The 14974-nt window shown below is 47.1% G+C and overlaps 1 protein-coding gene across 1 annotated transcript in view; it reads right to left on the reverse strand.

Annotated features, from left to right (window-relative positions):
* SLIT3 (slit guidance ligand 3) overlaps window positions 1-14974 on the reverse strand; it is a 784753-nt gene that overhangs the window by 21612 nt on the left and 748167 nt on the right. Inside the window, 3 exon segments of the mRNA XM_020992330.2 lie at window positions 3457-3587; window positions 7658-7898; window positions 9657-9794. Coding sequence (XP_020847989.1) covers window positions 3457-3587; window positions 7658-7898; window positions 9657-9794 — 510 coding nt within the window.

A 14974-nucleotide genomic window follows, 5' to 3' on the forward strand; every position in this document is an offset into this window, starting at 1 on the left:
TCATTCATTTTCAGCTGTGTTTCAGACTTTTAGGTCTTTGCTACCTCGTCCCATCATGGATGCGGCCCTCCCTCCCTTTTCAGCTCTCTTTTACGTGTTGTCTTCCCCCGTTAGAATGTAAGCTCCCTGGCGGCAAAGATTCTCTTTCTTTTTGCTTGTGTTTGTATTCCTAGCACTTAGGACAGGTCCTGGCATGTAGTAAGAAATCGATAAATGCTTGGTGCTTTACTGCCTGAACTGTTGTGCGGCCTGTGAGAAGTATCTTAGACTGTTGATAATAAAGTCTCTGATGCTATTCTTGTGGAAAAGACGGACAGATATGGGATACAGACAATGGTATAGCTATGTGGACTTGGAACTGGTGGAGTGGTTGGATTCAGAGAGTTAGATGTTAGCTTGAAAGGAGGTATTCAGTGAAGCACCCCAGGGATCTGGGCTTGGCCCTGTGCTATTTAATGTCCTTTATTCAATGACCTGGATAAAGGCATAATCTCTATCCTTATCAGATTTGCTTATGACACAAAGCTAGGAGGGATGGCTAATACACTAGATGGCATCTCTTTCTTTTTCTGCAGTGTAGGCATAGTTAGTTCCTGGTCCATATCAGGTACTTAAGAACTACTTGTTGACTGATTGAAATTTAATACGAATAACATTTCTTACATTGGGGTTGAAAAACCTGCTCTACAATCACAGGATGGGGAGGCCTGATCAGAGAGCAGTTAGTCTGAAAAAGATCTTGGGGTTTTAAAGGATTATAAGGTCAGAGAAGTCAATAACGTAACATGGCAGCCAAAAAACTTAAGGTGAAAGGATTAGGCAACCATATACCCTCTTCCACCCTGCCCTGGTTAGACCATAGACCAATAGAATCTATTTTGCTAGGTTCTTATGGGATTATAGATCTAAAGCCAAAATGGACCACAGAGGCCATTTAGTCAACCCCATCTTTGTATATTTGAGAGGACTGAAGCTGAAGGAGGTCAAGTGACTTGCTCAGGGGTCACCCAGGTAATAAGTAGGAGGTAGGATTTGAACCCAGGTCCCCTGATTTCAGAGCCAGTGCCCTTTCCACTGTTTCTGAGCGCTACACTTCAGCAAAGACCCTGACAGTCTTGAGGATGTCCAGAGCAGGACAACCACTGCAGAAGGAAAGTGAAGGGCATTGTCTATGCCATGTGAGCACTGAGGAAAGTGGGGCAGTTCAGCTTCGAGAGAAGAGGACTCAGGAGGAACATAACAGGGGTGGCTCGGAGGTACCTGAAAGGCTGCCCCAGGGAAGGGCTCGGTTCGTTCTGTCTGGTTCCCCAGGACTGAATCGGGAACAATGGGGGGGTGGTGGTTTAGATTCACTCTAAAGCAAAACCTGCTAACAACCAGCTTTCCCAAGGTAGGACAGGCTGGCTGGGAGGGAGAGGGAGGGGTCCTACCTCACTGGAGGGCCAAAGCTAGACGAAAGCCACCTGCTGGGGGTGCAGTAGCATGGACTCTATTTCTTGCAGGAGACTGACCTAAATCACCTATATGACCTCTGAAGTCCCTTTCTGCTTCTGAGATTCTGATTTCGTGACGTCAAACCAGCAGAAGCTCATCTTTCTCTGGCACTGGCTGCCATATATGCTGGGTGAGTGGGCCTGCAGCGCCACAAACGATACTGGTAAACAGGCTAGGGAAGTCAATGAATTGTAATAGCCCTCACCCCTAAAGTCCTCTGGTGGCCCAGGGCAGACTCTGAGGTGCGGATGGTAGAGAGGGTGGGATTAGTGTCAGGGAAGTGGAGTAGGAGCATGACATTCCCCATCACCCTGATGAGTTCTGGGAAAGAATGAGCAGAGAGAAGCTGGTGAGCAAACCAGGAGAAACCAGACTTCTCTGTTGGAAACTTGGGATAAAGCCTCCATTAGCATTTCTTGAAGCTTCTAAAATGCATTCTGAAGGTGGGCTTATTTTATTTTTTTATTTTTGTATTTTATGCTCTTCGCATTTACAGAGAGCGACTGGCTGGGAGGACCCATCTCAGTGGGGGAAGTTTGCTAATACTAGTCCAGAGTGCTTGGTTACCACTGGGCACACCACCATGGGTGGCTCCTTCTGCTCGTGCTGGGTCTTTTTAGGGGGTATAGCATTCCTCCTCACACGCCACTTGCTCCCTTTAGACCCATGCTTTCACATCACGTCCTCACCATGTTTGGCACTCCTTCCTTCTTTCCCCTTCCCAGACAGTGCTGTTCCCTGAAACCCGTTTAATGGGCTTGTTATGGAGAGCTGGGGACAACACAAGTGACCAGGGCCATAGATGGGGCAGCCCGGACTAACGGTGTATTCGTGAGATCACAGAATTAGAGCTGGAAGGAACCTGAGAGCTCCACTATTAGTAAGACTGCAAGCACCTCGAGGGCAGGGACCGTTTTTGCTTTTTGGTGAACCCCAAGGGCTTGGCACGGTGCCTGGGCCATAGTAGGTGCCTAACAAACGTTTGTTGCCTTGAATCCAATTTACACATCATGTGCCCAGGGTCACACAGCTAGTAAATGTCTGGATGAGACAGAAGCAAAGGCATTGTCCTGTTGAGAATTCCTGGGAAGCTTCTCCTGAGTGACATGAGTCCCGTGCTTAGAGGACTGAAATCATAACATAGGAGAAAACCAGCAATAAAAGCAAATGGAAAGAGCCCTGGATTGGCAGGTAGATCCTGGCAACAGGACACCCACCCTGCTTTAATTCTACTCAAAGATGTGTATTAAATGCCACACAAGAAGAGGTATTTCTTTCTTTCCTTTTCTTTCAAAAATACTGTATTAATCCCACAAATCACCATAACCATTCCTTCTGCAAAAGCATATGGGTTCCTCTTCTACCCCTTCCTTTAAGAGTGGTATTATTATATGAGCCATAGTTCCCAGGCCCAGGATGATCTCATGGCGATTGTCCAAAGGCCAAGGGACCCACAGACGGTGCTAAGCTTCCCCTTTGACCTCCTCACCCTCCACACACATGCTGCTCTCCTCCTTTCAAAGGGGGAAGGCGGGCGGCAAGACCGTCCTTGAGCAACATGCTAGTGTTTAAAATTCACTCCCAGGTTTTCTTGAGCAGCCTTGGCCCCTTATTCCCTCTAATCTCTTCCCATCGAGTTTCATGCTAATCCCATCCTGCTTTCTTCTTTAAACTAATAAAAGATTAGGGTGACATTTTGAAAAGGGCAGCTCATTAAGCAGCCTCTTCCCCCACCTGAACAGATCACTCAGAGCAAAGGTAGCCAGCTGGCCATTAATCTTATGGTAATGAGGTGTCATCTTTCAAGGAGAGTCTCTTCCTCCTTTCCCTCTTTTTCCTCCTCCATCTCCTTTCCCCCTCTGGCTCCCTGGGAAGGTCAGAGGTACAGTGAGGACAGCCACATTCACAGTCTACCCTGGGTGCTGTTGCCTGGAAGCGGCTGCGTAGGAAGGCTGCACCCACCTGTACACTGTGGTGGGGGGAGAGCTCAGGCTGTCATAGACCAGCCTCACATGCCCCTGGTAGAGCTCCAGTGCCAAGGGGTCGTTGTCTCCTTTGTAGAGAAGGATGCCGTTGTCCTTGTCGGTGGCCACCTGTAAGGGGGCATCAAGAAGGGAAAAAGCTTGTTAACTCATTGAGGACCCCGAGGGCAGGGACATCCTGATGCTCAGAGCCCAGTGATCCCTCTCTTCTTTGATGACCCACAGCACTCACAGTCTATACTAGTCAGTGGGCACCTGGCCTTGTTAGTTAACTACACATCATCCTGAAGGCAGGCAAGAGGTCTCAACTGGAGTTGGCTTTTCCCTAGTATCTAGTACAGTACAGAGTAAGATGTTCAACAAATTTGATTATGATTATGATTATGATTATGATTACAATGATCATGGACACAGAACTGTGAGGAAGCTTAGAACTTACAGGTCCCTGATTTCAACCCCCTTATTTTTCAGATGAGGAAACAGGTCCAGAGAGGTTAAGTTCAATGTTACACAGGGTTACACAGGTAGTAACAGAATTTGAACCCAGACCCTCTGACTCCAAATCTATCATACTTTCCATTATTTCATGTTCTCTCTTCAAGCCTCCTGGCCTTCAATCAGATTTCCAGGAAAGGTAGCCAGCACTAAGGAATGGACCTGGGGAGAAACTGGTACTATTTCGATTCACAGAGTGTATAATCCTTCGCCCAGCCCTCTGCCCTTTAGGGTATGTACCTGGGTCATTTTGGGTGGATGTAGGGGGAGCCCTACTCTGTTCCAACAGAACTAATTTTTTTTTCTTTTTTTCTTTCTGGTGAGGCAATTGGGGTTAAGTGACACAGCTAGTAAGTGTCAAGTGTCTGAGGCTGTATTTGAACTCAGGTCCTCTTTACTCCAAGGTCAGAGCCAATGCACCACCTAGCTGCCCCCAGAACTAATGTTTTTTAAAAAATAAACGCTTACTAAGAAAAAAGTCTGGTGCTAGATGGTGGCCGAGATGCAAAAGTGAAAAAAAAAGGCATGGTATCTGCCATTGGAGAGCCTGAAGGCTAAGGGAGAGAGACGGGCATGACTGCAGACCGTAATGGTCAAGGGCCAAATAGAGAAGTGGAATGAGCATTTCACAGACTTCAGAGGAGAGAGTCAAAGAGGTAATTTTAACCCGAGTTAGTTAGAGGATCCTTAACTTGAGAGGCCCAGGATACAGTGGGAAGAGCACTTGGTGAGTCAAGGAAACCAGGGTCAAATCAGGTCAAGGCAATACGAATGATTAAGTGCCTACCACATGCCAGGCATTGTGCTCAGCCCTGGGGACACTAAGAAAGAAAAAACAGTTCCTGTCCTCAAGGAGATGACAATCCAACAGGGGAGACAGCATGCAAACAATGATGTCCAAGCAAGATTTATACGAAATAACTTGGAGATAACCTCGGGAGGAAAGCACTGGCAATTAAAGGGGACTCTTCCAGGAAAGGCTTCTTGCAGAAGGTGGGATTTTAACTGAGATTTGCAATAAGCCAGAAGGGTAGATCTGAGAAAGGAGAGCATTCCAAGCACGGCGGAGAGCCAGTGCAAATGCAGTTGGGATATGGTATGTTGTATGTGTGAGAAACAGCAAGATAAAGAGGGAAGAAAGATGTAAGAAGACTAGAAAGGTGAGTAAGGGCTAGGCTGTGATGGGCTTTGAAAGGCAAACAGAAGATCTTTTGATCCTGGAGGTAATAGCGAGCCACTGAAATTTATTGAAGGGGGGGGAATGACACGTCACATCTGTGCTTTGATAGACCAGCCAGCAGGCTATTTCAATAGTCCTGGTGTAAGGTGATAATGGTCTGCATCAGGGTGGTGGCAATGTTAAAGGAAAGATGGGAGCATATACAAGAGATGTTACATAGGCAGAATTGGCAGGACTTAGAAACGGATTGAAAATGAGCAGTGGGGGCAAGAGACAGTGAAGAGCAGAGAATAACAACTAGGTTGCATGCCAGGGTGACTGGGAGAATACCGGTGCCTGCCACAGTGATAGGAAAGTTAAGGAGAAAGAAGGGCTGGGTGTTGGGGGTAGATAATGAGTTCGGTTTTGGACATAGTGTTGAGATGAAGATGTCTTCAGGACATCCAGTTCGAGATGTCCAATAGGCAGTTGGAGATTCAAAGGGAAAGGATGAATAGAGCTAAGAGTCATCTATATTGAGGGGTAAAAGAAGAGGACCCAGGACGGAGCCTGGGGGACACCTACAGTTAGAGACCTCACCCTGGACGAAGAGCTAGCAAAGGACGTCAAAAAGGAACTATCAGGCAGGTAGGAGAATCAGAGGGATCAGTGTCTTGAAAATGAGACAGAAGAGAGTATCAAGGAGGAGACCCATCCCCAAAGGATGTGAGCTATGCTGAGACCCTCTGAACATGCCACAGAGGAATAGAACCATGGATTGAGAGCTGGAAGGCTCCTCAGAGAGCATCTAGCCCAATGCCCTCATTTTATGTATGGGGATACCAAGGCCAAGAAAGGTTAAGTGACTTCCACAAGGTCATACTGGTAGCAAATAGCAAAGCTTGGATTCAAATTTAAAATCCTGATGCCAAATCCAGCAATCTTTCCACTGAGCCATGTCCGTCTCTCCCCTTGCCCCAACAAATCTTAATTGCTAAATTGTATTCAAACTCAAGGCTGACAAGACAAACTTTCTCTTTTCTAGTCTGAGTTGGCTGCCACTCCTCCCATGCCATCCTTATCCTCATCCCCATCCCCCTCCTCATCCCCATCCCTATCCCTATCCTCATCCCCATTCCCTCCTTAGCCCCATCCTTAAGCCCATTCCCATCCCTATCTTCATTCCCATCCCCTTCCTTATTCTTATCCGTATTTTCACCCCCATCCCCTTCTTTATCCCCATGCCCATCCTCATCCCCCCTCCCTCTCCCATCTCCTTTCCTGACTCCTTCCAGTGCTCTGATTCTTTCAGAAAAGAGCCCTGACCCCTTTCCTAGCCAGGGAAGTGGCCAGTCTAGCCAGAGGTGTTTTCAGAGCAGGTTTCTGGTTTTAAAGCAGCAGCTCAGACCCCAAATTCCTCCACCTCCATTGTAGCATGAACTATGTTTTGGTTGGGGTCTCACACCCATTCCCTGCCTGTGAAAAACACATTGTGTTCTGTCACGAGGCTGGTCAGTCCAGCCACGTTCCTCATAATCTCTCTCTAACATGCACCGCTGGGCCCTAACTATCCTTGGCCGACAAGAAGCAATTTGGTTGTAGAAGAAGTCTTGAATCAGCAGAGGAGGATTACCAGTCGTTTCCAGTGTTAAGAAGTATTTCACTTGAGAATCTTCCCTGTGCCTCTCTGACTAGCTTGTCCCTGATGACTCTTTATTTTTGATTCTTCACTTAAGCAACAAAGAAGGAATGTTTTCACAGATACAGCAGAATTCAAGAAGAGGGTTGTATATGAAACGGTGGCTCCCTGGTGGCACTTTGAGGGAAAGGGGGCACTGAGGATTGGCAGAGCTGAGTCCCTGAGGATCTAGCCAGACAGACTAGCAGTAAGTTGGGGTTCTTGCCCTGCTGGGTCTTGGCTCCCTGATATTTTGTGTTTGCCTAGGTCATGAAGCTCCAGGGGCTTCCTACTGCCTCTAGGATAAAATATCCATGCCTCAGTTTCACATTGAAAGCCCTTACAATCTAGCTTCAGGCTTCCTGCAGATTTACTGTATAGTGTTCTCCTTCATACACTCTGTGTTCCAGCAAAGCTGAGGACACTTGCCTGAGGACATTCCACTACCCCAGCCCTCCCCCATCTCTGCATCTTTACTCAGACATTCTCCCACTTGTGGAATGAACTCCTTCTCACCTCTGTCTCTTAGAATCCTGACTTTTCTTCTAGGCTCATGTCATTCGTCCCCTCCTCCGTAAGACCTTTTTTCTGTGGTTAGTGGGCTCCCTCTCCCATATTGTTGCTTTCAATCTACCTTGAATCAACTACATGCTATCTCTCCCAAGAGAATGTAAATTCCTTGAGGGCAAGGAATGACATTTTTGTCCTTTGTATCCTCAGGGCCTGGCATGAGGCAGGCAGGCACGTACTTGACAAGCACTTGTAGAAAGGTCCGATTTCCCCTCAAGGCTCAGCGTTGATGGGGTGAGGCTGAGTGGAAGGGGCAGAAGTTCCAGGGTATGTACCTACCTGCAGGGAGATGTTGGCCTGGGGTCGGATCTTGGCAGAGGCCAGCTCCACGTAGGAGTCCTTGCCCACAAAGTTGACGGTGATGAGCTTCTCACACCTCCGCCCTGCAAAGCCGGCGAGGCAGCGGCAGGTGGGTTCCTGCTGCACCACGATGCACTGGGCCCCGTTCTGGCACTCGTACTGGTCACAGGGACTGGTCTGCAGCAGCACCATGGGTGGTGGGTGCTCACAGAATAGACCGCTGCGGGGGAGGAAGGAGCTTGAGGTCAGGAAGCTCTGCCCAGTGACCCCAGAGCTTGGCTTTAAAGATGGTGAAGCGACAGACAGTGGGGTGTCGGCTACAGAGAATTGACCTTGGAGGGAGGAAGCCCTGGTTCCAGGTCCTGACTCTGACACATTCTGGCTGTGTGATTTTAGGCAAGTTGCTTTACCTCTAAGGGCCCTAGGAAATTTTTAAGACTTTAAGTTACTGATCTGCAGTAGAAATGTCTTTACGCCACCCAAAATTACAAAGTTAGACCAAACAACAACCAGAAACCCCATGTGGAAAAGAAATACCTCTGAATAGGAAGTTGGCACACTTGGCTTCTTCTCCCTGCTTTTTTTTTGGGGGGGGCTGATTGCCTCAAAAAGTGATGTGCCTAGGGTCACACAGCTAGTAAATGTCTGAGGTTGGATTTGAACTCAAGTTCTTCTGACTCTATCCACTGTGGGTCACCTAGTTCCTTCTTCTCCTTGTTCTGCCCAGCTATGTGATCTTAGGCAAATCACTTTACCTTCTGGGCCTGAGTTTCTCCTTCTGAAGATGAAGGGGTTGGACTAGATGATCTCTAGTGACCCTTCTTCCAGCTCTACTCTTCTTCAATTCTTGGATGATACTAATTTATATGCACATTTGCATATCTCTGCATCCCACTCAGATGCTGCCATTCCTAGTCTTCTCTAACCCTCTGCTAAGTGCTGTGTGAGCCCCTCTTCTTTCCTCAACTTCTGCTTCTTCCCAAAGTGAACTGCCCCGACCCTTGCTCCATCTCTAAGGTCTGAGCTTTCCTAATTGTTACCCTTCCCATTTATTACTTCCTTTGTCCCAGAGACAGACAGACATACTTGTGGTCATTGGATAGAAAGGAAGCATGGAAATATGGACTCTCACTCATGGGACTGGGAGAATGGCTTCTGCCAATCTATCAGCAAACATTGATTAAGTAGCTACTATGTTCCAGACACTGTGCTAAGTTCTGGAGATATATATATATATATATATATATATATATATATATATATATATATATATATATATATATATATATATGTATATATGTGCAATAAACAAGACAGTCCCTACCCTCAGCGAGCTTGCATTTTAGTGAGAAACTTGGGTATGTCATCCTGTCTTTGTCCTTATTAGACTCCCAGACAGTACCACTATATGGTACCATGTGACCCAGGCTTAATAGTCAGAAAATAGGGGTTCCAGTCCTAGCTTTAATATCTCTTTGCTATGCGCTTGGTCAAAACATTTTCACCAGCTGTAAAATACATGGATAAATGAAGGCTCTGGGATTTCCATCAGTATGTGGAACTGCCTCCGTCACTGCAGGCACAACCTCTTTCTGACTTTTCAGGAAGGTCCCAGACAGTTGCCTGAGGCACCAACACAGGGGACCCAGTCTGCTCAGGGTGCACAGCTAGTAAGTGGCAGCAGGCGTGGGATCTGCGCTCAGGCTGTTCTGACGTCAAGCCCAGCATGTGCCCTGCCTCGTCTACATAGCTACAAAATAGGGCTAACAAGCTCTGCCCTGCCTTCCTCACAGAGTTGTTGTGAGGATCCTTTTTGAATAAGCACAGCATAGGAACACAAGGTGTTACGGTAATAGCCCCCAGAGTCACTGCATTTTCTTCAGGAGGATTTTTTCCTTTGGTCATTAATAAGCCTCACTGCCCCTTCCAGTCTGGGCCTGATCTTCTCCCTCCCCACAGTACACTCCTCCACACATACCTGAAGCCCTGGGGGCAGATGCACGTGTAGCCATTGACCGCGTCCACACACTGGGCCCCGTGACGGCACTTGTGGGCCACACAGTCATCATCATCGGTCTCACAGAGCTTCCCGCTATAGCCAGGCAGACACTCGCACCTAGAAAACAGGCCACGCCCTGCTGGTCAGTGGTGTCAGTCCACTCAATACAATAAGCTCGTAGTGGTAAGCCTCCTCCAGGTGCCAGGCATTGTGCTAGGTGCTAAGGACACTGAGACTGAAACACCCCAGTCTCTGCCCTCAAGGAGCTTCTGGCTACCGGGGTGGGAGTGGGGGTGTGGGGGTGGGTGGGGGGACAACCTATAAGTAGACAGAAAGTAATTTCAGTGGGGAAGTGCACTACGACCTGGGGCCTCAGAAGAGGCCTCTTTTAGCAAACGGGACTGGAATGGAGCCTTGGAGGGACTGAACCTCTGAGAGGCAGAGAGAAAGGAGGATGGGGATGAGCTTCCCGGGCACAGGGCCTAACCCACACAAAGGCAAAGCAGTGGGAGAGGCAACATCACATCCTAGGACAGCTAGGCTGAGCACAGAGTATGTGAAAGGGCGTAATGAACAATGAGCCTAGAAATGGAGGCTGAAGCAAACTGGGAGAGCCTTCAAACGACAAGCAAGGGAATCTGAATCTTATCCTAGAGGCAACAGGGAGCCACTGGAGCTTCTTGAGCAGGGGTGTGACGTGGTCAGATAGAGGCTGGGGCAATAGCAATTTGGCAGCTGGGTGGAAGAGACATGGAGCAGGAAGGAGAGCGACGGAGACAGGAAAACCAGTCAGGAGGCTGTGGCAGTCCGGGGGAGAGATCGCGAAGGCCTATGCATGGCAAGAGGCCACGTGGATGAAGAGATGGGAGATGCCAGAAAGACACTCGTTGTCAGGACAGAGCCAACAAGATTCAGCAACTGATCGTATAGGGAGGGCGAGGAAGGGTCAAGAGCTGCGGATGATTCAGGTCGCCAGGCTAAGCATCTGGAAAGCTGCGGTGTACTAGGAAGAAGGATGGATTTGGGTAAGAGATAAAAGAGCTCTAGTTTGGACAGATCGAGGCTGAGAGGCCTCTGGGACACCTAGTTTGAAATGTTCAATAGGCTAGTGGTGACAAGGGGTTGGGGCGTAGGAGAGAGATAGACTGAATATGTAGATTCGGGAGTCATCTGCATAGAGATGGTAACTGAACCACGGGGGCTGATGGAATCACCAAGGGCTTATTGAGAGAAAAGAGAAGGCCAAAGACAGAACCAGGCGGACCCCCAACATTAGTGGGTGGGACACAGATGATGACCCACTATGGAAGAATGAGAAGTAATGGCTAGACAGGTAGGAGCGTAACCAAAAGAGAATGATATCTTGAAAATCTAAGGAGGACAAAGTGTCCCCAAGAAGGAGGTGGTCAGCGGTGTAAACTCCTACAGAGAGGTCACTATTTAAACCAGAAATTTAAGTAACTGCATTCATTAATTCCATAAGTATTTGTTTTCTACTGTATGTCTTAGGCATTAGAATAGAAACAAAGTTTAGATAACACACAATCTCTGCCCTCATGAAGCTTGCAGTCAAAAGGGAGATAGAACAAATATATATATAATTATACATCACATTAAGGTGTCAGAAGATTATAATGTAAAGTGTTAAGTCAGGTCCTAGGCATCAGGGAAGTAGGTGGTATGTGAAGTATGGATAGGAATTCCCCAAGGGAAAAAAGAGGAGACCATTTCTGACATAAGCTTTAGCTCATACTTGTCTCCTGAGCTGGAATATTGGGCCCTACTCTCACCTTTCCTCTACCTGTTAAAACCCTCCAGAGCTTGTCCTGACTCTTCCAGCCCTTTGAGATTGTCTTCTTCTCCAAACTCTGACAGCACTTAGCATTTATATTTCAGTGTTTCTAGGAGCTGTAACTCTGTCATGTGAGTATTCCCTGTGTATCACATTTCCTCTTTTTCTTACCAGATTGTCTTTGAGTGGCCATAGCTGAAAAATAACCACCTTGGAGTCAATTGACGATGGACCTCTCTGACTTTAGCTAGCTGCGCCTCAGACAATAGACATATAGTCAATCACTGGACCCATGTTAGAAAGTATACTTATTAATCAATAGCAATTAATCAACAAGTATTTATTGTTGTTCTGTTGTTTCAGTCACATCTGACTCTGTGATTCCTTTGGGGTTTTCTTGGCAATGATGCTAAAGTAATTTGCAATTTATTTCTCCAGCTCATTTTATAGATGAGAAAAGTGAGGCAAATAGGGTTAAGTGACTTGCCCAAGGTCACACAGCTAGTAAGTATCTGAGGCTGGATTTGAACTGGGTCTTCCTGACTCTAGGTCCAGCACTCTATCCACTATACCACCTAGCTACCCTACTAGGTGCTGGGGAAACAAGTAATAAAGAATAAAACAAGCCCTACTTACAAAGAGTTTACATTCAAATGAGATGAACAACAAAAACAAATTAATGCACATATAGATACACACATATATGCACACATGCAGAATAAATATAAAGAGAATGAATTAAAATAAATGCAAAGTAGTTAAATGCAAGGTGGTGTGGGAGAGAGGCTGCTAGCAGTTGGAGGGACCACCTTCTACATGGAGGAGGGGCTTTGGAGACTAGTCTTGAAGGAAGAGAGGGATCCTGTGAGATAGAAATGGGAGGGAGGGCATTCTAGCCATGAGGATGTTCATGTAAAGGCAGAGACAGAGATTGTACTTGGAGTGACATGAGAAGAATGGAGACAAAGCCAATGTGGCTGGTTGTAGAGCATGAGACGGGGAATAATATACAATCACGTTGCAAAGATAGGTTAGGGTCATGGTGTGAGGGGATTTCAAAGCCAAATGGAATTATAGATTCTAGAGGCAACAGGGAGCTAATGGAGTACATTAGGTAGGGGAGTAACATGGTCAGATCTTCACATAAGGAAAATTTAGCAGCAGTGTGCAAGATGAACTTGAGTGGGGAGAGATGAGGTAGGGAAACCAATCAGAAGGCTGCTGCAATATCTAGGTAAGAGCTGTAGAGGGGCCTAACTAAGATGGCGCTGTGCGAATAGACAGAATGGATCAGATGTAAGACGTTGTGGAGATAAAAATGACAACTCAGTGGAGTCTAGTATAACACTGAGGAAATGAATCTGGATGACCGGAAGGACAGGGGTGCCTTTGACAGAAACAGGGATGATTGGAAGAGTTGTTTCTGCACATGTTGAATTGGAGATGTCTCATATCTGAATTTGAGAAATATCCAGTTTAAATGTTCCATAGGTAAGTGACATAGTGAAACTGAAGTTTGTGGGGAAGACTGGGGCCAGATATACACATCTGAGTCTTAAGTATAGAGATGATAAAGTCATTGGAGCCTATGAGGTTATGGGAATGGGGAAGGGGGGAAGAGAGGGAGAAGAGAGAAAGAGAGGGAGAGGGAAAGAGGGAGAGGGGGAGGGAGACAGGGGAGGAGACAGGGGAGGGAGGGAGAGAGAGAGAGAGAGAGAGAGAGAGAGAGAGAGAGAGAGAGGAGAAGAGAGAGAGAGAGAGAGAGAGAGAGAGAGAGAAAGGGAGAGGGAGAAAGAGAGAGGGAGAGAGGGAGAGGGGGAGGGAGAGAGAGAGAGAGAGAGGGAGGAAATAAGAGGGCCTTAGACAGAATGGCCACAGTTAAGGAGCATGATATGGATGATGAACCAGCAAAGGAGATGGAGCAGGGGTGGCTATAGAGTGAAGGGAAGAGAACCAGGCGAAGGGAAGTATCACACAGAGGAGAAAGTACCTAGGAAGAGACAGTAGCCAGCTTACTTACATGTAGCAGATAAGGTGAGAAGCATGAGAACTGAGAAAAGAACATCAGATTTGGCAATTAAGAGATAATTAGTCATTTGGGAGAGATCACTCTCCGTTGAGTGATGAGGATAAAAGCTAGATTATTCCAAGGGGTTGAGAAGTGTTTGAGAGAAGTAGAGGCTGTGATTGTAGATTGCTTTTTTTTTTCTGGGAATTTGGCTGAAAACAGGAGCCAAGAGATTTTAGTTAAGGTTTTTTAAGGATCAGACAGACTTGGAGGGCATGTTTGGAGGCGGTAAGGAAAGGATCAATAGATAAAAATAGCTAGCATTTGAAGCTTTGCAAAATACTTTTTATAAATATTAACTCATTTGTACCTCACACCAACTTTGCTAAGAAGGTACAATTATGCCCACTTTATATATGAGGAAATTTGGGCAAATAGGTCAAGTGATTTGCTTCAGCTCACACAGCTAGAAAGTGTCTGAGGTCGGATTCGAACTCAGGTCTTCCTGACTCTAGGTCCAGGGAGGTCTCTACTACACCACCTAGCTGCCTCTAACAGAGAGAGGTTGAAGATTCAAAAGGAAAAAAAGACGATTAAGGTCGCAGTTTGCTGGAGCGGGCAGGAGGGAATAGGATGAAGTGTGTGTGTGGAGCCTATGCAGGTGGCAAGGACAAGGATCATCTCATTGGTAGAGACTGGAGGAAAGGAGAAGAGACTGGGGATTATCGAGGGCTTCTGAGATGAAGAGAATCAGAGACAAGAGGGGTTCTGTTGAATTGCCTCCATTTTCTCAGGAAAGAGGGGAGGTCCTCATCTGAGAGAGCAGGCAGGGGAAAAGCGGGAGGCTGGAGAAGGCAAGAGCAGGCTTAGAAGAGCTTCTGCGGGGAGCGAGGCAGGGAGTCAGTACGGCAGGACCCAAGGGCTGCTTTGCTGCTGTGAGGGCCTGGCTGAAGCTGGTTCACTTGAATTTATCAGGTGCCTCGTCGGCGTGGCTGTGTGACTTTCTCCGGCTCTCATCGGCAGACCACGAGAGGGAATGGAGAATGTGGTTAATGGGAGTACTCTAGGGTTGAGGTGGGTCAGGAAATGAGCAGTGACAGGAACACTGGGGGAATGGCTCAAGAGCAGAGGAAACTGTTGACTTGAGAGTTAGCATGGGGTAGTAGATAGGGCACAGGACTGGGAGTCAGGAAGAGCTGGGTTCAAATCCCACCTCAGACGCTTACTAGTTATGTCATCCTAGACGAGTTATTTAATCTTTCCATACTTCAGTTCATGCATCAGGGGGTTGGACCTGATGACCTCTAATGTCCCTTACAGCTCTAAATCTGTGACCCCATGATTCTACAAACAGTGGGAGGAAAGTGAAGCTAGAACAAGGCCAATGGCCTGAGAAAATGCTGAAGAGGAGGAGGGATTGGAGGTCTCAGTGAGGATTTGGAGGGGTGAGGTAGAGGGACAGAGGAAATAATGAGACCTTATGTCAGAGTTTTTGAT

Source organism: Phascolarctos cinereus, unplaced genomic scaffold, assembly GCF_003287225.1.
Source record: "Phascolarctos cinereus isolate Bilbo 61053 unplaced genomic scaffold, phaCin_HiC Scaffold_2;HRSCAF=192, whole genome shotgun sequence".
Lineage (NCBI taxonomy): Eukaryota > Metazoa > Chordata > Mammalia > Diprotodontia > Phascolarctidae > Phascolarctos > Phascolarctos cinereus.